Below are 26,347 nucleotides of genomic sequence, written 5' to 3' on the forward strand. Positions count from 1 at the left end.
TTTATTTTGCGTTTTAGTTTGTACTTTTGTTTTTATAGTTCTGTAAACTAGTTGCCCTTGCTGTTTGTTCAAAGAATTTCATGGTTTCAGTTTGCATATGCAGGTCTTTTAAAAAAATCATTTTATTGGGGCCTCTTACAGCTCTCATCACAATCCATACATCCATTGTGTCAAGCACATTTGTACATATGTTGCCATTATAATTTTCAAAACATTTTCTTTCTGCTTGCCATGGTATCAGCTCATTTTCTCCTCCCCCACCCCCCCTCCCTCATGAACTCTTGATAATTTATTTAAAAAAATTTTTTTCATGTCTTACACTGACTGCTGTCTCCCTTCACCTACTTTCTGTGGTTTGTCCTCCAACATACTTAGGTCTTTAATCCATTTAGAATTGTTTTCATGTACAGTGAGAAGAAAGGATCCTAGCGGGGGTTAGGGTTGGGGGGGGTATCATTTTTATTGAAAGAGGTCTGTGGTCCTTGGAGGGGTGAGTTGCTGGGCAAGTAGTGGGGTTGGGTGTTTGGGGTCACTAGAGAGGTCGTAATGCTTGGAGGGACATTTACCTATGTTTTCATTAGCTTGAATTTATAAATATATCAGAAGCAATTTAAATATTAGCACTTGAACCATATGAATGATATTTCAGGTCCTTTGTGCTAACATAGGATACCTCTCACTGCCACTGAGTGCACTAACTTATCGCCACCATAGTGGGCTTCGAAGACTGACTGTTTATGAAAGTAGAAAGTCCATTCTTTCTCCTGAGGAGCTGCTACTGGTTTTACACTGCTAACCACGTGGATTGCAGGCCAATGAATCACCACTACACCACTATCATTAAAATCTAGTGTTTCATGTAGTCCATGAACTTAATGATCATTGAAAAAGTATTAACAGAAAAATTAGCTCTCTTGGTTTTAGGAGAGAAATCATGAATTAAATGTTTTCTTTCAGACATTTTTGTTCTGTAAGATGCTATACAATGAAGCCCATCATGATTCTGGGAAGTTTCTACTAAGAAAAACAAACATTTTGGTCTGGAGATTTAAAAATCTTATTTACACATATTTTGTATTTGTCTACTTTTTATATATTTATATTTTTCTTAATCATACCAATGTAACAGCTTTATGGTCCAGAATAAATGGTGTTAACAGACTTTAGTTTATAATAAACATACAATAATAAATAGAACAAAAACTTCTGTTCATTTTAAATATAATTAGATAGGCATTTATTGAAGCTATTTTTTTTTTCAGTTGAAACTAGTTTCCCTTTTATTAAGATGCAAGTTCCTCTTACATGGTTTGGTACTCAATAAAGGAAAACGGGTTCAAAAAAGGTAATTATGTTATCATCAGTATTTCCAGGTGACTGCTGACAATCAAGTAGAAATGCCAATAAATCCTGGGGAAGCCCACCTGTGGGCGTTTACACTTTGTGAAGACCCAGTTCCTCTGGAGCGGAGATTCCCAGGTCATTTAAAGTTGGTCTACCTAAGTTCCTGGGTGACATAGGGGTAGATTTCCTTATGGGGTCCTGTTTTGTCCTTAACAACCTCTAGGATGTGAACGGCACTAGCAAAATCGTTTAGCCGTCTGCACTCTCGCAAAGCAGCATCGATGATTTTTGGTCTGGAGCCAGATCATAACCAACAAGTGTGTTCATCCCTTTGCGCTATTCCCAGGCATCGATATTCAGCTTGTTAAAGTATGTTACCCAGCGTGCATTAAACTCCTTATCTGTCTCAAGAGACCCATGGGTGTAGCAGCGAATTGACTGGACAGTGGCGACGGGGTGGGGGGTCAGGACGGAGTTCAAAAAGCCTCGAGGGAAGCGTAGCATCGGAGAGCAGCGCCTAGCATGACAGTGATGGTGGCACGCAGGCTAAGGCTGAAGGGAAGCTGGGTGTGAGCTTTTTATGGCATATTTATTAAGTATTAAAACATAATGAACTATCTCAAATACTCAAGTTTATTTGCACAATATGTGCTGCACAAGATGCCATAAGTTGGCATTCAAAATCTCTATTCAGGTATTGTCCAGATAAACTAGGTTGACATTAAGCCAACATTAACACATAGTCAAAATGTAAGTAGTAACAGTTCAAATATACAGAACAAATCTGTCAGCTGTGATTGAAAGCAATCATTAAATGATTGTAAATAATTTTGGGGTGCATTAATACATGGATAACATAGAAGTCAAATATGTAATTTTATTTTGGTATTAGAAATAAGTTTCTCACGATAATATGAGGGGGTACCCTCTCAAAAAATGGGATTTTTTTTCCCAAAGCTATGTATATAAATTTATTTACAAAACCTTATCACCTTCAAAGTACTCTCCATTACACTTAACACATTTGTCACATCTGCAAGTTCATTCTGGAAAACATTTTTCAAACTCATGTTTGGATGGCTCCCTCGTTTTTTTCTCCACCTTTTCTACATTGTCATGTCTCTGTCCTTTCATGTCCCTCTTCATTTGCAGAAACAAAAAGAGGCCGCAAGGAGTGAGGTCAGGTACATGGGGCAAAAGAGGCATGCTGCTTTTTGTCCAAAACTGGCACACTGAGATGGCTGTGTGAGCAGGTACATTGTGATGGTAAAACCAGTCTTCTCTCAGCCACAAATCAGGCCTTGTCACACACTGTTTATGAAAGCTTTTCAGAACCTCTACATAGAAAGCTTGCTTAATGATCTGACCAGGTAGAAAGAACGCCAAATGCACTACTAGTCAACAGTTTTGTCCAATCGGGAAGTTTATGACTTCCAGAATGAGGTTTTTCACCAATCAACATTTCACCTTTTTTGAAAAGAGAAAACCACTCGTACACTAGTTTTTCCTATAGTGCTGTCCTTGTAAGCTGTGTTCAACATCATAACAGTTTCTGTGGCATTAATTTTAGTAATAATTAAAATATTCAGTTTCAAAGTCTTATCACAAAGCTTACTTTCTTGAAAAATTCAAATTGATGGCTAGAATTGCACAGCCAATTAATGTAATTAATGTCAATAAGTTGTACACTGCAATAAGTTAATTTGGCAGGTTTTCTGATAGATATATTTACAATACTTGCAAAACAGAACAGCTGGTGAGGTGAGTCAAACACGTTATTCCTACTTGGCTTCTTGGCTTGGAAGTTTTGGACTGTTTCATGGTACATCCCAGTTAACTACCTAATAATCATGTTTAGTTCATCTGCTTTTCCTTCTAGCTCACTGTATAGTATTTAAGATCTCAAAAGCTTATACTTGGTCATCAAAGGTAACAATTGATGTCTATTCCTCTGTAGCAACAGAGAAAAAAGGAGTTAGGAATAGAAGAGGAGAAATGGATTGTGGGGTTAACTGCCTACATGAACTGCCTGATTTGTCATGAGAAAAGAAAAACTGGTTGGTGTCAAGAATATATTGATTAAATTCATAGAGAATATTTTGATCAAAGGCTCTACAGAAGAATCATGATGGAATGGGAGAAAATGCAGAACAGAATTTCCAGTTCTCCGTTGATAATGGATAAAAATCTCTAAATAATGCATTGAAATAACTATTAAAACTTAAAAATCAGTAATATCTCCTGGAGTTTTCTTTAAATCAAACAGCAAATTAATTAGTAAAACATAGTTGCTTTTATTTTTAATATGACTGAACTATTGAATTGTATGATAGGAATTATGTCAATAAAACTTTTTTTTTAAAAGAATGTTTGCTTTGAGCATTGTGCTACTTAAAAAACTGCCTAAATGAAATTAAATGGACATCTTAATTAACTAGGGGTACAATGAGTTTATATAAATTAGGGAGGAACAATTCAGAAAAGGAAGGTGAGAAACATTTGAAGAATGTAATCAATGTCAATGACTGTACCTTTAGAATTACTGAGTATTCTACTGGTTTATATTCTATGCAACAAAAAAATGATAATTTTTTAAAAGCTAAGTTTCAAAATCTTTGCTTTATGCATAAAATATAATACCTTAATGTTTATTGGCAGCAATATGCAATCCTGGATATCAGATTAAGCACACATCTATATTTAGGAAGCAGGTGTGAAGAAACATTAAGCCATGCAACACATCTGCTATTAAATGTCATACCCACTCATGAATATAGATACTACTAATATTTTAGGTACTTGGTGACCCAATTTTCATTTACCCAGTAATCCAAAGTTTATTTCTTTACTTCAGTCTACTTGATAGTAGTAGGAAACACTCAACTGTCACTTTTTATAATCTTTAGTACACAGGAAGAAGGAAAACTCTACATTTGCCTTAAAAGAAAAGTTAAGTTTGCCTATGCAGAGCAAATACATTACTACAAGCCAAATGGAGCAGGTACAGCTGTTTGCTGTTAGAAATATGTGTGCCCTGATTTCTTCCTAGAGGATCTAGGGAGAGAGGCAGGGGAGTGGTGATGGAGGAGATGGGAATGAGATAGACTACCTGACATAGCAAATTAAGAAAGGAGATTTCAATTTCAAAATGTGGTTAAAAATAAAAAGTTCAAGAATTTTAAGAAATAAATGGGAGCTCAAATTTTTTTTTAATCATTTTATTAGGGGCTCATACAACTCTTATCACCATCCATACACACACCGATTGTGTAAAGCGCATTTGTACATCATTCTCAAAACATTTTCTCTCCACTTAAACCCCCGACATTAGGTCCTCATTTTTCCCCTCCCTCCCCGCTCCCCCCTCCCACATGAACCCTTGATAGTTTATAAATGGGTATTTTGTCATTTCTTGCCCTGTTCGACGTCTCCCTTCAACCACTTTTCGGGAGCTCAAATTTAAATGTGAGATTGAAATCAAAGATAGTCTCTCAACTCAATGATTATGTATTTTTCTTTGAGATTAACAGGAAGTGGCTAAGTGCACCTAAAATTGAGATGTTTATAGTGTAAGAGAATGAAAGAAAAGCAAGGAAATTAAGTCAATTTGCAAGAGGGTATTTATAATGTACCATGGATAAGGAGGCTAGAAAGTGGACAGATAGGAATCAAGTAATAGGATCAATAAGTTTTCTGAAGGTCACAAAGGGGTCCAAGAAGTATTGCAGGCAAGGAATTTCAGCAAGCTGCCTGAGGACCGGAGGTGGTTGTACAAATACGAGATATCTGACTGGCGGTTTTAGAGATGGTATATTTTCTGATAGCTACAAGGTATGAAAGAAGGACTGAATAAAATGGGTAGCTGAGGTGAGTAGGTTGTGGTGCTGGCTTGAACCACCTCCATGAATACTAAAATTGTTTGAAATGATGACAAGAATCAGGCAAGGTGTTTTGCCTTCAATGAACCAGGAATGTGGTTGATGATAGTTAATGTAGCTAGGTGGCAGAAATCATAGAAGAGTAAATTTGCAGATATGTAGTGTAGAAAGGATTGATAAAATTTCAATCTAATTTCTTAAAAAAAGAGATTTATTGGCATATACCACATATCACATAATTTAGTCATTCAATCATATTAAGATTTGTGAAATCACCACAATCAACTTTAGAACATTTTCTTCTCATACTCGTTGTTAGCTCCTCATTTCTCCCCATCCTCCCCTTGCCATGACGCTGGACAGTTACTCTCTCTATGCCTCAACTATCCTGGATCCATCTAATTTCTAAACACTAATATATGTTACAAGAGTTATACTCTACTTGAGAAGGGCTACAGTAATATTTCCACGAAGTGTGAATGAACAGTGTGAGAAGTAGCAAGAATATATCAGGTTTGTTGATCATGGCACTAGTGTTTTATACAATAAAATAGAATGGTTTGTGAGGGAGCTGGCGGCCAACACTGGGTAAGCTAGGGATTTGCAGGAGCCATAGAAATGTTTACTCTTACCATGAACTGAAAATACAGTTGTGAACAAAACAGGAGTAAAGGAAGCAGAGAGAATAGTAATAAGTCTTACGGGATAGAGCATTTGAGATAAAGATTAAAAGGGAGCTCATCAGGTAGAACAATGATTATCAACCGGAAGCTAATTTTGCCTTACAGGAAAATTCTTTTTTTTAAATTTTTTTAAATCATTTTATTAGGGGCTCATACAACTCTTATCACAATCCATACACACATCAATTGTGTAAAGCGCATTTGTACATTCATTGTCCTCATCATTCTCAAAACATTTTCTCTCCACTTAAGCCCCCGGCATTAGGTCCTCATTATTCCCCTCCCTTCCTGCTCCCCCCTCCCTCATGAGCCCTTGATAATTTATAAATTGTTATTTTGTCATATCTTGCCCTGTCCGACGTCTCCCTTCACCCTCTTTTCGGTTGTCCATCCCCCAGGAAGGTCACATATAGTTCCTTGTAATCGGTTCCCTCTTTCCTACCCACTCTCCCTCTACCCTCCCAGTATCACCACTCATACCACTGGTCCTGTAGGGATCATATGCCCTGGATTCCCTGTATTTCCAGTTCCTATCTGTACCAGTGTACATCCTCTGTTGTAGCCAGACTTGCAAGATAGAATTCGTGTCATGATAGTGGGAGCGGGGAGGAAACATTTAGGAACTAGAGGAAAGTTGTATTTTTCATCATTGCTACATTGCACCCTGACTGGCTCGTCTCCTCCCCGAGACCCCTCTGCAAGGGGATCTCCAGTGGCCTACTCATGGGCTTTGGGTCTCCACTCCGCACTTCCCCCATCATTCACGATGGTAAGATTTCTTGTTCTGATGATGCCTTATACCTAATCCCTTCGACACCTCGTGATTGCATAGGCTGATTTGCTTCTTCCATGGCCTCACAGGAAAATTCTGACAATGTCTCAACACAATATTGGTTCTCACAATGGAGAGGAAGGGGTATACAACTTACATCTAGAGAGTAGATTCCAGGGATCTTGAGAAGTACCCAGCAATGAACCGGACAGCACCTCACATCAAAGGATGATATAGCTCAAAATTTCAATAGTACAATGGTTCAAAAATTCTGAGGTAGAGGCATGTTAATGATGAAAACAAGAATAAATCTAGGGAATCTTCATTTAACTTGTGGTAAGCAGTAGGGGAGCAGGAAACATGTGGAAAGGAGGTTAAGGTTACACTGTAAGCAGGTTAAGGAACTAGTATATCAGCGCACAAAGAAGAGCCAATGAGTTGTACAAATCTTAATGACCAAACTACTGAATTATATATTAATCAGTAAAACTATTTTAAAAATAACAACAATAAAAAGATGAGCTATTGAAAGTCAATGAGCTCAATTCTCCCTTACAAATCCAGCTAGATCAGAGGATGTACACTAGTACAGATAAAAACTGGAAACACAGGGAATCCAGGACAGATAAACCCCTCAAGACCAATAATGAGAGTAGCAATACCAGGAGGGTAAGGGTAAGGTGGGATAGAAAGGGGGAGCCAATCACAAGGATCTACATATAACTTGCTTCCTGGGGGACAGACAACAGAAAAGTGGGTGAAGGGAGATGTTGGACAGTATAAGATGACAAAATAATAATAATTTATAAATTATCAAGGGTTCGTGAGGGAGAGGTGCGGGGAGGGAGGGGAAGAATGAGGAGCTGATACCAAGGACTCAAGAAGAAAGCAATTGTTTTGAGAATGATGATGGCAACAAATGTACAAATGGATGTATGTATGGATTTTGATGAGAGGTGTATGAGCCCCCAATAAAATTATTTAAAAAATAAAGAAGAAGAAAAAAGAAAGTCAATGAGCAAAGAAAACATGTAACCCAACTGAATTGGGAGGCTTTACATATGATTGAAGCCTCATCAATCATTTGGCTTTTTTTAGTTTACAAATACTTTGAAGTTTGTCTTTAATTACTTTTTAAAGGTTCATTTAATAGAAGTTTTAACATCTCATCTCTTTAAGAACAATAAGGTCTTTGATGAAAGAAATTATGTTCCATAGTTCACCAGGTTAAGTCTGAGATCCAGACAGTAAGCTACTTTACTTTTAACAGACTTCTTGTGCATACTCTTCAACTGCTGAAAATATTTTTTTAAATGAAGAAAAACTTTTCTGTTTTTCATTCCCAGTGCCTACTAAGAGGTGCTGAGGAACAATGAAATGACAAACATCACAAGGCAGGAAGATGTCTGAAATAATACACAAAATTTCAAAATACTTCCTCAAATGAAGGTAAATTGTGTTGGTAGATTTTGAAAATATTCAGTAATGCAAAAACATTCACTAAAGCTAAAGCCATAATGACCTATAACCAATTAACTCTTCCTCTTTCAGGAATAAAACCATTAGTAAATGAAGCTTTCAAATTCATACCAATTTTTTCAATGCTTTCTTAAGTTTATTTGGCTCCTTTCAGTAAAAAATTACTGTGTGTAATGATGGTAATTTATTATTGTCTCTAAGAAGAAAAAAATTAACATGATGCAGTCGCCTTCCTCTTCTTGTAAATAAATGAGACACCAAACAAAGTCACTCAATTGAACCAGAGCTTTCTGAGGAGATAAGAAATTTAATCTTCTGCAGGCATTCCATTCACAATAACCAGCATGACAATGTATCAGTTGTTCCTTATTCAGTATACCTAATAACGTCCAGGTGGCCTAAAAGAGCTATTATTATTTCAGTGGTACTGTTTATGCTCAGGACAAACTTATTCATCAGACAATGCTTCTTGAACACTAATCAGAAAGAGAAACCCGGTTTCACAAATAATGTGAGTAGGGTGCTAGAAAAACTCCAAAAGAAGGAAACTTCCACATTAGGAAGGAGAGAGTGTCTCTCTCCCTGCACTAACCAACTCAGAGAGGCATCCCCCCTCTTCACATATCAAAATTTGAGGGATAAGGAGATTTAAAAGATTGCTAAAAGGATAAGAAATGTGACCAAAGTGTAATAAATTAATTGGTATCACCTATTAATAGATAATAAATTCAGTGATAATGACATAAGAGGTAATGGGAAAATACATTAAGTAAATTTTAACAAAGTTACATTCTTTTTTCCTTCTTTAAGAGTCATTTTAAAGAGAAATGCCTTTGTAGACAATAGTTTCTATCAGAAAAACTTAAGAAAACCCACAATCTTTTCCATCATCAATTATAACAAATTCAATCTTCTAGCATACATTTATAAAGTACATTTTAAATAAACTGTAGTTAGCCTCACAATACCCTATAACAAGTAACAACTTTGATTTCTCCTAGGATGATTATCTTTTTTACGGAATAGTCAACTTTTACTTGAGGTTGAGGGAGACATATAATAGTGTGCTTGATGTCGCTAGAAATGAATTAAGCAAGCTGTAAATGGAGTCGTGTATTCTTCTATATGTGCGTACTTTTATTGTCACAAAGAACAGTCCTGATTAGACTTCTGTTTGTGCATCAAAATTTTATTCCCCCTGTGGGTTCTTTTTTCACTCTTCTGACGTACATAAAAATCATATATTTAAAAAATCATTTTATTGGGTCTCATACAATTCTTATCACAATCCATATATACATCCGTTGTGTCAAGTACATTTATACATTTGTTGCCATCGTCATTCTCAAAACATTTGCTTTCTACTTGAGCACTTGATATCAGCTCCTCATTTTCTCCCGTCCCTCCCCGTTCCCCCTCCCTCATGAACCCTTGATAATTTATAAATTATTATTATTTTGTCATATCTTGCCCTGTCCGACATCTCCCTTCACTCACTTTTCTGTTGTCCGTCCCCCTGGGAGGAGGTCACATGCAGATCCTTGTAATCAGACCTCCTTTCCAACCCACCCTCCCCCTGCCCTCCCAGTATTGCCATTCACACCACTGGTCCTGAAGGGATTATCCGCCCTGGATTCCCTGTGTTTCCAGTTCCTATCTGTACCAGTGTACATCCTCTGGTCTAGCCGGACTTGTTCAATTTTGTCTTCTGTATGGTGTGTGCTTTTCATAACATTTGATAGTGTATTTATGTCTTGTATTAGGACCTTTACATTTGCCTATTATTTCACTGATGATCCTTATGGATCTAGGGTTTATATTTAAGCCTTTAATCCATCTTGAGTTCATTTTTATAGACAGTGTGAGATATGGTACTGTTTTAATTACTGTGGCTGTATAATAGGTTTTGAAATTGGGGAGTAAAAGGACTCATATTTTGTTTTTGAATAGTGCTTTATTTATTCTAGGTTACTTTCCTTTCCATACAAAGCTGATAATTAGATTTTCCATTTCTTTGAAAAATTGTGCTGGCATTTGGTTTGGAATTGCATTGAATTAGGCTGTGCTTTCAGTAATATTGGCATTATCACTATATTAAATCTGCCTACCCATGAACATGGAACATTTTTCCATTTGTATAAGTCTCCTTTGATTTCTTATCCAAGAGTTTTATAATTTTCTTTAAGTCTTTTGTTTCTCTGGTAAGATTTATTCCTAAGTATTTTACCTTTTGAGTAGTTATTGTGAATGGTATTATTCCTTTAACTTCTTTTTCATAGTCCTTTTCATAAATATACAAAGATATAATTGATTTTTATGTTGATTTTATAGCCTGCTATGCTGCCAAATTAAAAAATTCCAGCACTGAAAAAAAACTTGAATTTTTGAGATTTTCTATATATATCATCAATATATAGTTTTGTTTCTCCTGTGACAATGTGGATGCCTTTAATATCTTTTTAATATCTTAGGCTCTGGCTCAGGTTTGTAGCATGATGTTAAGTAAGAATGGTGAAAAAGGGCTGCCCTGTGGGGTTCCCATTCAAAGGGGCAATATTTTCAAATTCTATTAGGTGAGATGCTAGCTGTTGGTTTGACATATATGGACTTTAAAAAAATCATTTTACTGGGGCCTCTGACAGCTCTTATCACAAACCATCCATCCATCCATTATGTCAAGCACATTTAGACATATGTTACCATTATGATTTTCAAAACATTTTCTTTCTACTTGAGCCCTTGGTATCAGCTCACTTTCCCCCCTTCCTCATGAACCCTTGATACTTTATGAATTATTATTTTTTTCATGTCCTACACCGATCGCTTTCTTCCTTCAGCCACCTCTCTGTTGTCTGTCCCCCTGGGAGGCAGTTGTATGTCCATCATTGTGATCGATTCCCCCTTTCTTCCCCCACCTGCCCCCTACCCTTCTGATATCACTACTCTCATTATTGGTCCTGATGTGTTTATCTGTCCTGGATTCCCTCTGCTGCAAGCTCTTATCTGGACCAGCGTCCAGCCAGATCCCTAAGGTAGAACTGGGGTCATCAAAGTGGGGAGGAGGAAGCATTAAAGAACTAGAGCAGTGGTTCTCAACCTGTGGGTCGCCACCTCTTTGGGGGTAGAACGAGCCTTTCACAGGGGTTGCCCGATTCATAAAGGTAGCAAAATTACAGTTTTGAAGTAGCAATGAAAATAATTTTATGGTTGGGGGGCCACCACAACATGAGGACCTGTATTAAAGGGTTGCAGCATTAGGAAGGTCGAAAACCACTGAGCTAGAGGAAAGTTGTAAGTTTCATCGGTACTATACTGCACCTTGACTGGCTTGTCTCTTCTTTGTGACCCTTCTGTAAGGGGATGTCCAAATGTTTATAGATGGGCTTTTGGTTTCCACTCTGTGCTCCCCCTCATTCACATCGATGTGATTTTTTTTTTTTTTCTGGGTCTTGGATGCCTGATACCTGATCCTATCGACATCTCATGATCACCTAGGATGGTGCGCTTCTTCCATATGGGTTTTGTTGCTTCTCAACCAGGTGGCTGCTTATTTATCTTCAAGCCTTTAAGACACCAGGCATTATATCTTCTGATAGCTGGGCACCATCAGCTTTCTTCACATTTGCTTATGCACACATTTTGTCTTCAGTGATTGTGCCAGCGAAGGTGAGCATCACAGAATGCCAGGTTATTACCTTTTTATTCATCGTTTATTTTGCTTTTATCAAGAATGTAAGTTGAATTATATGAAGTACATTTTCTGCATCAGTTGATATACTCATGTAAGGTTCTTTCCTTTGTTTTGTACATATGCTGAATTACATTCATTGTTTTGCTAATATGGAACCATGCTTGCATTCCTGGTATGAATCCCACTTGATCATGATGTACTTTTCTTTTTTTTTTAATGTTTTGTTGAATTCTGTAGGCTAGAATTTTGACGAAAATGCTGGCATCTATATTCAGAATATTGTCTATAATCATAAATTCAGGTGATGTCTTTGCCTTGCTTAGGTATCAGGGTTATACTTCATAAAATGAATTTGGTAGCACATTATCCTCCTTTATTCTGACATAGTTAATAAAGGATGGGTGTCAACTTCTCTCTAAATGCTTGGTAAAATTCCCTGTTAAAACCAGGTGGTTCTGACCTTTTTGATGTGAAGTTTTTTTTTTTAATCCTTTTATAGCGAGCTCTTACAGATACCATAACATTCCATAGTTCAATCTCATCAAGCAGTATTGTACAATTGCTGCCACAATCAGTTGACCAGACCGATTCCAGGTGTTATAGGCCTGTTGTGGTTTTCCACATCGATTTATAATAGTGCTGTGTGTCTAGAAATTTACCCATTCCCTCTAGATTTTCAAATTTCTCACCAAAGAGAAGTAGTTCCCGCCATCACATTAGCGGTGAGTTAATTAAATATTTGACTAAATAGTGCAAGCTAATTTTAAAGTTGATAATTTATTTATTATGGCCTGTGAATGATGTTATAAATACCCAAATAGCCTTTGACAGGAAAAAAAGGTTCCTCACTCATACTATATAATATTATAGCCTAGGAAACTCTAAGGAGCAGTTCTCCTTTATCCTATGGGCTAGCTATGCATTGAAATCAACTAGACCACAACTAGCCCACAGTGTGGACTTTTGGAAGTGCCCTCTGAAAATTACTGTTCAATTCTTTTACTTCATAATTTCTTCTTCTTGCTAACTATATTAATCAGCAGACTCTCTCAGCTACAAGTCAGGTGTACCTAATTTCTTAAAGTGACAAGTTGCTCTTTAACACTTTAAGGGGTCTTGCGCAGTAGATCTGCCCTATGTAGTAAGTAAGTTATTTGATTATTCTCAACTGAATTGTCCTTAAGAGTTGATTGTAGATCTAAAATGAATTCCTTGAGAATTTAAATGTTTTCTTCATTTTTATATGCTGCTTATTGTCCCGTTGTAAAGATTTTCTTTTCTTCAACCTGCTGTTTTAAATGTTCATCAGCAAGTGCTTCAAGTCTTCCTCACATTCAGCAAGCAATGTTATGCCATCTGCATACTGTAGGTTAATAAGCCTTCCTCTAACCTTAAGGTTGTGTTCTTCATATAGTCTAGCCTCTATGATTATATGTTCAGGATAGACTTAAGAAGTTTGTTGAAAGGTTATAACAGTGAAGGTCACCTTTTCAGTTTGAAACAATGCACTATTCCTTATTCTGTTTGAACAACTGCTTCTTGGTTTACGTACAGGGTTCACAATAGCATAATGAAGTATTCTGGAATTCCTATTATTTGCAATGTAATCCATAGTTTGTTAAGATCTACACAGTGGAATGCCTTTGCAAGTCAATTAAGTATAGTAAACATTTTTGTAGTATTCTGTTTTCAGCCACAACCCGTATGACATCGGCAATGTGCTTTGTGCCACATCCTCTTCTGAATCCAGCTGGAATTTCCTACATCTTCTTTTACATGTACTCCAGAAGATGTTTTTAAATTATCTTCAACAAACTGTACTTGGCATATTGTTATATTATTAGATTATTCTGGAACCTGTTCAGTCACCTTTGGAATGGGCACAAATAGGGAGAGCTTTGAGTCAGTTGGCCAGGTAGTTTTCTTCCAAATTTCTTGATGTAGACTACTGAGAGCTTCATGTGCTTCATCAGCTTTTAAAAATATTTCAACTGGCACTCTGTGTTTTTGCATTTAAACATCATGTAAACATTTCACCTGGCAGTCTCCTGGAGTCTTGGTTTTTGGCTAATGCTTTCAGTGCACCATGGATTTCTTCCATTAGCACCCTCTTCATTTGATGTTCTTCAACTGTTTAAATATTTTGCCCACATTATTATTCATCACTAATTTAGGTTTAGAGTTTTTCTTAAATTCGTTCAGCTTGAGATACGCTACTGGTGTTCATTCTCTTTAGCTTTCTAATTCCAGGCTGGGCACACCCATTATATTACATTATCTTCTTGACCTGCCCTTTGAAAATTTTTGTTCAGCCCTTTTACATCATTTCTTCATTCACTTCAGTTACTCTACACTCAGGAGTAAGTTTTAGAATCTTTCTTGACAAATTGGGTTTTTCTTTCTTTCCTATCTTGTTAATGACTTTTGCTTTCTTCAAGTATGATGTTGATATCTTCGGGAAACTGGTCAAACTTTCTCTGTAATTATTGTTCTATGTGTCAAATCTGTTCTTGAAATGTTTTATTAATTCAGGTTGGCTATACATAAGATCATATGTTGATTGTGGGGCTTGCTACACTCTTCAACTTCAACCTGAACATATGTATTAGCAATTGATGCTCTGTTTCACAGTTGGCCCATCAACTAGTTTTGGTTGGTAATATTGAGCTTCTAGATCAACTCTTCTAACAGAGCTAACCAATTTAGTTCATAGACATTCCATCTGGTGAAGGCCACCTATATAGGCCTTATTTATGTTATTGAAAAAGATAATGCAATGACAAAATCATTGGTCTTGCAAAAATTTATGATGTAAGCACCAGGTTAGTTTCTATCACCAAGATCTTCTTTCCCAACTACTGACCTTTCATCATTGTTTCCACCTTTCACAGTCCAGTCACTAATAATTATCAGTGCATGTTGATTGCATGTTTGAGAAATTCCAGAATGAAGTTGGTAGAATTCCTCCAATTTTTCCATCTAAAGCATTAGTGTTTGGTACATAAATTCGAATAAACAGTTCATTAACTTGACTTCCTAATAGGGCTATAGATATAATTCAACCACAGGCAAACACTGTACTTCAAGACAATACAAAATGCTCTTTTGGATGATGAACATGGTGCTATTCCTCTTGAATTTGTAATTCTTGGAATAGCAGATAATGATTTATTAAAACTTGCCAAAACATTCCATTGCAGCCACTAAGCTTTAGGATGTTGACTGAAACGTGATAAACTGAAAGCAAAACCTCTTGAAGAGAAGCAGAACATTGTTGGAAAAAGCACCAGAAGATGAATCCCTAAGGTCAGCGGCACTTAAAAATGACTGAAGAATTGCTTTCTCAAAGTAGAGTTGATTATAATGACTTGGATAGGTTAAAGTCTGTAGGATGAAAGCCTTCAGGACTTTCATTTGCTTATGAGGCATAACTCAAAATGAGAAGAAACCACTGCAAACATCAATTAATAACCAGAACTGGAATGTATGGCGTATGAATCTAGAGAAATTGGAAGTTGTAAAAATTAAAATGGAATGCATAAAAATAGACATTTTAGGTATTAGTGGGCTTAAATGTACTCGTATTGGTCAGTTTGAATCAGAAAATCACATGCTTTACAATGCTGGGAATGAAATAGTCAAGAGGAATGGCACATTTATCACCAGAAAAGATATTTCAAGATCTGTCTTGAAGTACAATGCTGTTTGGGATTAGATTATATCTATTTGAATTCAAGAAAATTAATAGACTGACCACCAAAATTAGTGAGGAAATTGAACATTGTTACCAAAATCTTCAGTCTGAAATTGATCAAACATGCAATGAAGATGCACTGATAATTACTGTTGAGTGTAATGCAAAAGTTGGAAACAAAGAGGTAGGAACTAGGAGCTGATATCTAGGGCTCAAGTAGAAAAAAAATGCTTTGAAAATGATGATGGCAACATATGCACAAATGTGCTTGACACAATGGATGAATGTATGGATTGTGATAAGAGATGTAAGAATCCCCAATAAAAGTATTTAATAATAAACAAATAAAAAGTAAATATTAATTAAAATGCTTATAGGTACCAATCTCAAAATCTAGTCTTCAAGGGTAAGATACAAAATTTAAAGAGTGGTTCTTTGTACACTATTGTTAAATGCCAGTGTCGGTTCCAATTCATAGTGGCCCTATGCACAATAGAACAAAATACTGCCCGGTTCTGGGCTATCCTTAAATAATTCCTATGCTTGAGCTGTCAATCCATCTCCTTTTTTTATGCTGCCCTTCCACTTTACCAAGCAAGATGTCCTTTTCTAGGGACTGCCCTCTTTTGACAATATGTCCAAAGGATATAAGAGGAAGTCTCTCCATCCTTGCCTCTAAGGAGCACTCTGGCCATACTTCTTCCAAGAAAGATTGGTCTGCCTTTTTAGCAGTCCATGATTCTTTCAGTATTCTTCTCCAGCAATGTTATTGAAATGTATTGATTCTTCTTGAGTCTTCCATATTCACTGTCCAACTTTCAAATGCACATGAGGCAACTAAAAATACCACGATGTGGGTCAGGCGCACCTTAGTCTTCAAGGTAAAATCCTTGCTTTTCAATACTCTATAAAGAGGTCTTCTGTAGCATATTTATCTGATGCAATATATCTTGACCTCTTGACTGCTCCTTTCATGAGAAAGCAAGACAGAACCCTTGCCAACTTCAACCCTTCCTCCATTTATCATAATGTTATCTATTGGTCCAGTTATGAAGATTTTGGTCTTCTCTACATTGAATCTTAATCCACACCGAAGGCTGAAATCCTTGGTCTTCATCAGCAAGTGTTTCAAGTCCTCTTCACTTTCAGCAAGCAAGGTTGTGTCTTCTGTATATTGGGGTTGTTAAAAAGCCTTCCTCTAATCCTGATGCCTCAATCTCCCTCCCCACCATATATTCCAGCTTCTCTATTTTCTCAGACTACAGACTGAAAAAAAGTATCTTGACACCTACCTTTCATGATTTTAGAACATTTGCTTGATTTGTTCCACACAACTTCTTGGTCTGTGTATAAGCACAATGAAATGTTCTGGAATTCCTACTCTTTTCAAGGTTATCCATAATTTGCCATGATCCACAAAGTCGAATGCCTCAGCACAGTCAATAAAACACAAATGAACATCTTATTAATCTTTTCTGCTTTGAACTGATATCCATCTGACCTCAGTAATAATACCCCTTGTTCAACATCCTTTTCAGAATCTGGCCTGAATTTCTGGCAGCTCCTTGTGAATGTACTGCTACAAGCATTGTTGGATGATCTTCAGCAAAAAATGTACTTGCATGCAATATTAAGCATACTGTTCTGTAATTTGAGCATTCAATATTTTCCAACTACTGCTTCTTTCTCTTTGTTTTCAACTTATGCATTCCAATCACCAATAATTATCAATGCATTTTAAATGCATGTTTGATACATTTCAGATTGACAACATTGGTAGAATTTTTAAGCTTCTTTATCACTAGCTTTTGAGGTTGGTGCATAAATATGAACAATATTTGAACTAATTGGACTTTTTTGAAGATGGATAGATACAATCCTCTCAGACAGCATTGTACTTTAAGGCAGATCTTGAAATGTCCTTGCTGACAATGCAATGCCATTCCTCTTGATTGTACAATTAGTTTCTGATTCAAAATGACCAATACCAGCTGCAATCATTCCTTAAGAAGAAGAACATTAAATGTGTAATGAAATGTTGTTAGGTGTTGTCCAAAGTCAGAACTCATAGCAACCCTGTATACAACAGAAGGAAATACTGCCTAGTGCTGTGTTGCCTTTACAATTGTTCTTATATTTGAGCCCATCAGTGCAGCCAGTGCCAATCCATCTTGTCAAAGTCCTTTTTTTTTTGGCTGCCCTGTCACTTTACCAAGCATAACACCCTCCTCTAGGGACTGGTCTCTCCTAACATGTCAAAGTACATGAGACCAAATCTTACCTCTAAAGAGGATTGTGGCTCTACTTCTTCCCAGGAAGAGTTGTTGGTTCTTCTGGCAGTCCATGTACTTTCAATATTCTTTAACAGCACTATAATCAAATGTATTGATTCATCTTCAACCTTCCCTAATCATTGTCCAACTTTCACGTGCATATACGGCAATTGAAAATACCATGGCCTGGATCAGGCGTGCCCTAGTCCTCAAAGTGACCTTGCGTTTTGAATTACCTAACCAGTTATGCTTCTGTGCAAATGAAATCTGTAGCCATCACAACCACATTAGAGAAAAAGACAGAACACTATATTTACAGTAGGTAACCTCTATTGAAGGATGAACAAGGCCAAAAACTTTCCAAGGCATTAAAGAACTGGGACTCATTGATTGACAAGAATTAGACATTACTGATGTCACCATGCCATAGACTGTGCTATTCAAACTTCACTTTACTTCTTAAGGAAAGTAAATATGTACATAATAGCAAACTCATGGAAATACACTTTGTGGCTGTTAAAAAATGTAGTCATAAGCACTAATATTGCTGGAATTTGCCTTTTTGTAAAATACATATACTGGTATATATATTTGTTTGACAGTTGGTCATACTCTACTGGCTTGTGTGTTGCTGTGCTGCTGGAAGCTATGTCACTGGTGTTTCAAATGTCAACAGGGTCACCCAAAGTGAACCGATTTCAGAGGAGCTTCCAGACTAAGAACAAACAAGGAAGAAGGAATCACCTGCCCAATTCCAAGGAAGTAGCCCCTGAATACCTTATGCATAACTTAAAAACCTTTTCAGAAACGGAAGGCTTAAAGACTGAAAGCAGAACATAGTCGGAGATAGTACCTAAGGATGGCCCCTCATGAGGTGGAGGTCATTCAAACTAACCGAGGAGGAGGCTGCTTTCTTGCAGTAGAGTCAATCATGGTGACATGAATAGAGTAGAGCTTTTGGGAATTTCAACTGCTACTGGAGCACAACTCAAGGTAAGAAGAAACAGCTGCAAAAATCTGCTAATGATCAGAACTTGGAATGTGTGAGATATGAATTTAGGAAAAGTGGTAATCAAATTGGAAGTCACAAATGAAATGGAATGCATACAGATCAGTATCTTAGGATAAGGAGAAACGAAAAGAATTATAATCAATGACATACTATGGCCAAAAAACCAAGAGCAACATGCAAACCTGAAACCAACATACAAGACAATTTCTCATAAAAACTAACACACACAGACCAACACCCATAGCAAGGAAATAACAAAGGAGAAACAAAGAATCTAAACACAACATACATACACACAACACACATAAAGCAAAATGGCAGTAAAATACATTGTTGATGAATTAATTCTGACTCATAGTAACCCTGTAGGACAAAGTAGAACTGCCCCGTGGGGTTTTCAAGGCTATAAATCTGAATAGGAAGAAAAGCCTTGACTTTCTCATTTGGAGCAGCTGCTAGTTTCAAACTGTTGACTTTGAGGTTAGCTACTCAATGTGGAACCCACTACACCATCAGGGCTCCTCTGTAAATATACACAGCCTTAGAAAACCACATGGGTAGTTCTACTCAATAAGGCCGCTTTTAAGTCAGAAATGACTTAATGGCCACAAGTTTGCATTTTTGTTTTTAATTGGAATTAAAGAAATTATTGAAAGTCAGGTTTTGTTGAGAAAAAAAAATGACTCCTAAATTCTGCAAATTCTAATTATATATTAAAAGCAAAATTAGTGATCTGACAGATATTATTTAAAATAATAGGTAGAATGAAATCTGGTCAGGATTTTCACCAGAGAACAATAAAAAAAAATTACAAACTGAAACAAAACAAAGAATAGAAAAAATTAAGCAGTTTTAAAAAGAGATTGTAAGAAATTATGTTATAACTATTGAGTAGATTGCTATTATGTGCAGTACAGATTTTCAATTCATAGAGACACAATTTGTAAAAGAATAGTACTTCTTGACAGGGTTTACTGGGCTATAATTTTTAAGGGAGCTGATTATCAGACTTTTCTCCTGAGGCTGTGCCTTTTAGTTAGCAGTTCATTACTTAACTGCTGAGTCACCAATACTTGTATGAAGTAGCTAAAAGTCATTAAAAGCATACACCTTGTATGAAAGCTTTTGTAAGACAGCTAATGAACTCATTAAAATGGTATAAAAAAAGAAATAAATAATTTTCAATGAAAAGCCCATTTATACCATTATTGTCTCTTAAAGGAATTCCAAAATTTAGAAGTTGGTGTGGTGCTTCCTCAAACAATTGGGAATAGAAATAGCATATTAAATAGCAATCCCTCTACTTGGTATATACTCTAAAAAAGAAGGAACAAAGTACAAGCACCATTCTCATTGAAGGACTATTCACAACCGTAAGAATGAAAACCATCTAAAGGTCCATTAATGGAAGAATGTATAAATTTTGTTCATACACATTGTTTATACACATTGCCAAAGAAGAATGACGAAGCTGTGAAACAACTCATGACACAAACGGACTTGAAAGACATCATGCGTAGTGAAGTCAGTAAAACAGAGGGTGGGCAGGTGTCAGCTTGGTGAAGGGGAAGTTATATAACTGACAAAGAGGAGTTGGAAAAACAATGGGAGTGGTGGGGGAAGGGCAGGAGAAAGCTAATGGGAGGAATGATAAAGTGTTATAACTTGTACAATACAAAAATGATCTGATATATAACCCCCACCTAATGTGTTTTAAGATGATGAATTACTAAAAAACAAACATCCTTATAGCACTTATAGTTAGAAAACAGTGACCAGTCCTACATCAGAGGAAGTAGCAGCTGACAACCTTAAGGTCAACAGCCAACCATGTGTTTAAATTATCAAGAATTCCAAATACATTGAGAAGTTAAATTGTAAGGTGGCTAAAAATTAAGAACAACAAAACAATAATGACTTATTACATCATGCATGGCAATGTAGAGTGGTCGCAGGAGAGAGGAAGACCATCAAAGAGATGCACTGTCACAGAGGCAGCAACAATGGACTCAACATAGGAACAATTTTGAGGATCTAGCAAGCCTGGGCAGGGTTTCTGATGTTATAAGCTTATTTCAACCTATTAACATTTGTTGCTAACATTCACTAGGAGAAAAATACTAAGCAAAAAGTTAGAAAATAAAACCACATAATTCTTTGGCAGTTCAAAACATATTTTGCATTCACACGCAACTTACCTGCTGTAAAATCTTCAGTCAGATCGATAAATGCATGAGAATGTGGAATTCGTATTTTACTTCTAGTAGTCAATGCAGGACGCCATGACAAATTCCTAAAAAAATTTCAATTATTAAAAATATTAAAAATATTCTTAATGCAAACAATGAACATTTTAAAGAAAAAAATCTCTTAATGTAAAACATTCTAAAATTTATTTTTATTGATATATTTAATGTACCATAATGTCTATTCTTTGTAAATATAAAATTTAACAATTTAACATATCCACAGTATAAAAACATTACTATCTAATTCTAGAACATTCTGATCATCCTCGTAAAACTCCTAAGTATAAAGCAGGCACTCCCCATTCGCATGTCCCTTTCCCAACCCTAATCACAGGTGTATTTGAAAAGAACTTTTCCATAAGATTTTCAATAACTGATTGTTCAGAAGTAGATCATCAAAATTTGAGACTCAACCCTGTAACTTTTTGGTTAGTAACTGGCCGTTTTAGTTATCTGTTTGCAATAGTAGCTTGATGACCTCATTTGGAGGTATCACGAAGATAAATAGCTCGCTGGAGGTGGGACACAGACATATTCCCTGGGAGACATTTCAGCTGACAAGAAGCATGGAGCTACCCGAATGCCCTGAACTGGAAGAACCAACTAGAGATCCCTGTCAGCGCTGAGATGCTTACACCTCCACTAGATCCATAAGACTTTCTCCACAGACTTGTGATCTTCCTGCATTTGGCATTATTGCATGTGTTTCGTGAGTTTGAAGAGGACTTTATAGATTGGTATTGGACATATGGGCTAATTATGGACTTATGGACTTGATCTGGACTGTTCTGGGACATATTCTGAATATTCAATTGTTCCTATATATAAAGCTCTTTGTTATATACATATGAGTGTCTCTATGAATTTGTTTCTCTAGTCTACCCAGACTAATACACTTGATCCCTTGACCTACTGCTTCATGAGCACTTGATTGTGAATCCAAACAAGATAAAATGCTTGACAACTTTAACCTTTTCTCTGTTTATCAGGATGTTCCATGCTAGTCCAGTTGTGAAGATTTAGGTCTTTTTCACATTGTGCTACAATCCGCCCTGAAGGCTGCAATCGTTGATCTTCATCAGCAAGTGTTTTAAGTCCTCTTCACTTTCAGCAAGCAAGATTGTATTATCTGCACATCACAGGTTGTTAATAAACATTGCTCTAATCCCAATGCAGCATTCTTCTTCATAAAATCCAGCTTCTTTGATTATCTGCTTAGCATATTGAAATGAATAAATCCTTTCTATAGTTGAGTAATATTTCCCGAGCCCCGGTGGTAGTGGGTTACCTATTGGGCTGCCAACTACAAGGTCAGCAGTTCGAATACACCAGTCATTCCAAGGAAGAAAGATGTGGCTTTCTACTCCCATAACCAGTTACAGTCTGCCCCATAGGGGAAGTTCTACCCTGTTGTGTATGGTTGCTATCAATCAGCATAGACTCTATGTCAGTTTAAGTTTTACTAACAACAACAAAATTCTCCCGGAGTGGTATAGTAGTTAACTACAAGATTAACAGCTCAAACCCACCAGTTATTCTTCAGGAGAAAGATAAGGCATTATGCTTTTGTAAAGATTCATAATGTCAGAAACCCAAAGAGGCAGTTCTACTCTATTCTACAGGGTCACTATGAGTCAGAAATGACTTGATGGCAGTAGCGGGGAGTGGGGATATTCTGAACATCAACAGCACATTATTGACTATCTGTTCATCCATAGATGGACATTTGAACTTTTTTCATTTTGTGCTACTGTGATTAGTACTGTTATGAATAACCATTTATATATAAGTTTGTGTTAGTTACTGCATAGATATAAAATTTTAATCCTCTTGGGTATATTAAAAAGAGGGTTCAAGGTGTTTGTGGAAAAAAATCCATTATCTTTTTATTCTCTTTATCATGAACTTTTAAAGCTTCTTGGTATAGAGAGAAGTCTCTGAGTTCTGCAGATAGTTAAAGGGCCGTTTTCTACAAACAGCCTATTTTCAATACCCTTCTTCTGCATACAATGTAACTCATCTTTAACAAGGCAATAAAATACAACCAGAATTATTTGAATAAAAACACAGTAGTAGAAGGTTTTGGTAATAAGAACACATTAAAATGAATTGCAGGATTATATTTAAGTTTGTTGTACTAAGCAAATTTATACCAAGCAACTACATTATTTAATTATATACTGTACAGATTAGAATCCTTAAAATAACTAATATGAGGAAACTTTTAAAAGTTCATGTAAAAGTATAATTAAAAGATAATGGATGTTTCAGTGAACTATTTGAAGTCCCCTAATATAATTTAATAATAGCTGACTAATTTCTTTTTAATACAGACCATTTATTGATCAGTTATATAAATTGTAAGTATTAAAGAACTTTTAATTACTAACAAAATAAACAGTCTAAGGCAAGAGTCTATTATAAGTCCAACCCAGAGTTACTTCAGAAGACTTTGCTAATGTTTCTATCAAATTTGTAAGTATAGGCCAAGAATTAATTACAGAACACAGTCTTATTATAAAGTTGAGCTCAGTGAGGTTAGACAAGTGGCTCAGTCTTTAATTACTATCTGAACAATATTGATCTCATTCACTTTAGAATTTTTAACAGGCTCACTTTGTAATAAATTATAGCGAAATTTTCGGAAACCTAGAGTTATAAAAGAACAACCCATGCAGAAAATTATGCATAAAGAGGTAGTTTATTTGACTCTTATAATGGTTTTAAAGTCTTGAGTTCACTGGCTTACTGATAAGCTAAAAGAACTTCACATTGCCCAAGGAGGGTAGAAGCCTAGGTCTAAGAGCTAAAAGAACTTTTTGAAGCTTTTTGACACTTTTGAAGCAGGCCATGAGGCCAAAGGTCTAGGCATGCCTTCAAACATGAGGTTTTCTAATCAAATAATTTTACTGTGAGCATTCTTGATGCTGAATTCTGAATTCTAATTATTTGCTTCCTTAATAAGACCCAGAATCATGAGCATGATTTGTGTGTTCTGTATGTCCTTTGCAACAAATCACATGGCAAGAAAGGAATGTTAGGTGTCTGAACTGGTATATTGGAGACTGGAAGCAATTCTGACATCCATTTCACAGGATGTTGAGTGGGAAGTCTAAGGAAGTCAGATACCCACCCCCCAATGCAATTCTTGCATAACCTATGTTCTTCTATTTAACACGAAAATCTCTTCACAGGTAGCAGTTATACTTATATGTAATTTACTTCATATAGTTTCTATTTACCGTCCACTTTCTACATACTAAAAAGGGTAGAGAAAGGCTGTTGCTTCTTCTTTGTAATATCGTTTAAGGTGGTTGAAAATTGAATATTTCTACAAATGCCTCTTAGAATTAAATCACCAAAAATGTACACTTAAAAGTGGATTCATTCACTCTGTTGTGCCTTTAAAGTTGTTTTTCATAAATTTTCAGGAAAAAGCAGCAGATATTTTTCACTCACTATATTTGCATAAGAATCCTTGGGTGGGACACATAATTAAAGTACCTAGCTTCTGATCAGATTTGATTCACCCAGCTACCTCAGAGGAAATTTCTGGTGACTTACTTTTAAAAAGTAGCCATCAAAAACCTTATGGCGTATAGCTCTATTCTGAAACACATGGAGTCATCATGAGTTAGAGACAGCAATTGTTTGGTATGACTTCATATTAACTGTAATCTTCTCATATATGTGCCCAACCCCGTTAGAAGGCTAAGGTCACAAATAAATGATTATAAAGTAAAGAAAAACAGGTGAAAGATGGGTGTCCACAATCATGTTGAGTCTGCTTGTTAGCATTTCTTAACCTCTGTAAGAATTCTTATTATTAACTTTTGCCTCCTAACAGGAAGAACATTTATGTCAATATATTCTAATTTGTGGGCATCATAACCCTTAATCACAAAGAATAGTATTTACTGAAGGATGAATTTCAATATGATTAATGTCAACTATAGTTGATGGGAAGAGTCTTAGTGGCATAGTGGGTTACATGTTGAATCCACCAGCAACTCTGAGGGAGAAAGATAAGGCTTTCTACTCCAGCAAACAGTTTCGGGAAACCTATCTAGTCCTATGAGGTTGCTGAGTAGGTATCAACTTGATGGGAGTGAGCGCTTACAGGAGATTGGTAGCCTAGGGTAAAGATTCTTTGAAATGACCAATCTACCCACTTTGCAATATCACTGTATACGAAATGATCAGTATTTAAGATAAAAGTAGTTATTAGGAGTTTGGTCTGGCAAGATTGATGTGTTTACTTCTCTAACCTACTTAGTTCTTTAGTGGAGTAGTTCTCAAGCATTTATGATCAGATAGACTCTAAAAGGGATATACCTTTGACAAACTGTATCCCCCTAATGCATTTAAGACTATTTTAAAGAAATAAACCTAAATATTTTTATCAACTTAATTGATTAAAAATTAGGTAATCTTCCAATCTATTAGAATTGCTGAAGTTTTAAAATAAAATCAGTACATTAAAAAATGTATTTGGAGGATTTCAGGGAAGATGGTGATGATCTAGAATTACCTGTCGGGAGTTCCTATTGTGAGATCATTGGATCTGCAGGTGAGGAGGCCAATTCGGGGGTTTTGGACACGAGTTCTCTGTTAAATTCTCCAATGAAGAACTTAGCTGTGCAACTGTGCGCAAGTTTCCTTTTCATGGTGCCCACCCACATCTTACTTTCCTAGTCTGTGGGGCAGCAGGGGCCAGCGTCTTCTCCTGGTGAGTTTGGTGACTCACCGGTATGGGGAAGTAGCCCAAGACAGTCTGACCCTCAGGGACATGCCACAGACACCCACAAGGACTTTGGGATGCACTGGATGCTAGAACCTCTGGTGGCAACAGAACAGAATTCCATTGAGATAATCCCTTACCAAAGCCTGCTCGCTACCCGAATAGCAAGGGCATGGTTAGGCTCTCTAGTTATATAACCCCAGCTTTTTAGGGAGGGATCCAGCACCAGTGAGACAGACGAGGCTTGAGCCCACAGTACGGCGGGCTCTAAGAGGTTGTTAGATTTGGTCCTATTTTCTGTTGAGAAAGAAACCCTGGAAAAATTTTCCCACCAGAGGAAACGGAACCCGGCATTTCCAAGTTTCTCAGTGACTTTCCCTGCTGATGGTATATTAGTCTGGAGGCACTGGGATCCACTGTCCTTAGCCAGATCACTCTCTGATCAGAAGTCCCCCTCCCTTGGGCATCCACTACAATAGTCTGTTTCTACTCTGGGACCATACTAAAGAGCAGATAATTCTAAGTTGTACA

At 36.5% G+C, this 26,347-nt stretch overlaps 1 protein-coding gene across 1 annotated transcript in view; it reads right to left on the bottom strand.

Annotated features, from left to right (window-relative positions):
* The window catches only part of ITFG1 (integrin alpha FG-GAP repeat containing 1), a 237,140-nt gene that overhangs the window by 178,179 nt on the left and 32,614 nt on the right, over positions 1-26,347 (bottom strand). The window contains exon 6 of the mRNA XM_004704695.4: positions 21,025-21,119. Within this exon, the coding sequence (XP_004704752.1) occupies positions 21,025-21,119 (95 nt within the window). The remainder of the gene's footprint in view (positions 1-21,024; positions 21,120-26,347) is intronic.

The sequence above is a fragment of the Echinops telfairi genome, unplaced genomic scaffold (assembly GCF_000313985.2).
Source record: "Echinops telfairi isolate 266 unplaced genomic scaffold, ASM31398v2 ScPeMD7_2291;HRSCAF=2852, whole genome shotgun sequence".
NCBI lineage: Eukaryota > Metazoa > Chordata > Mammalia > Afrosoricida > Tenrecidae > Echinops > Echinops telfairi.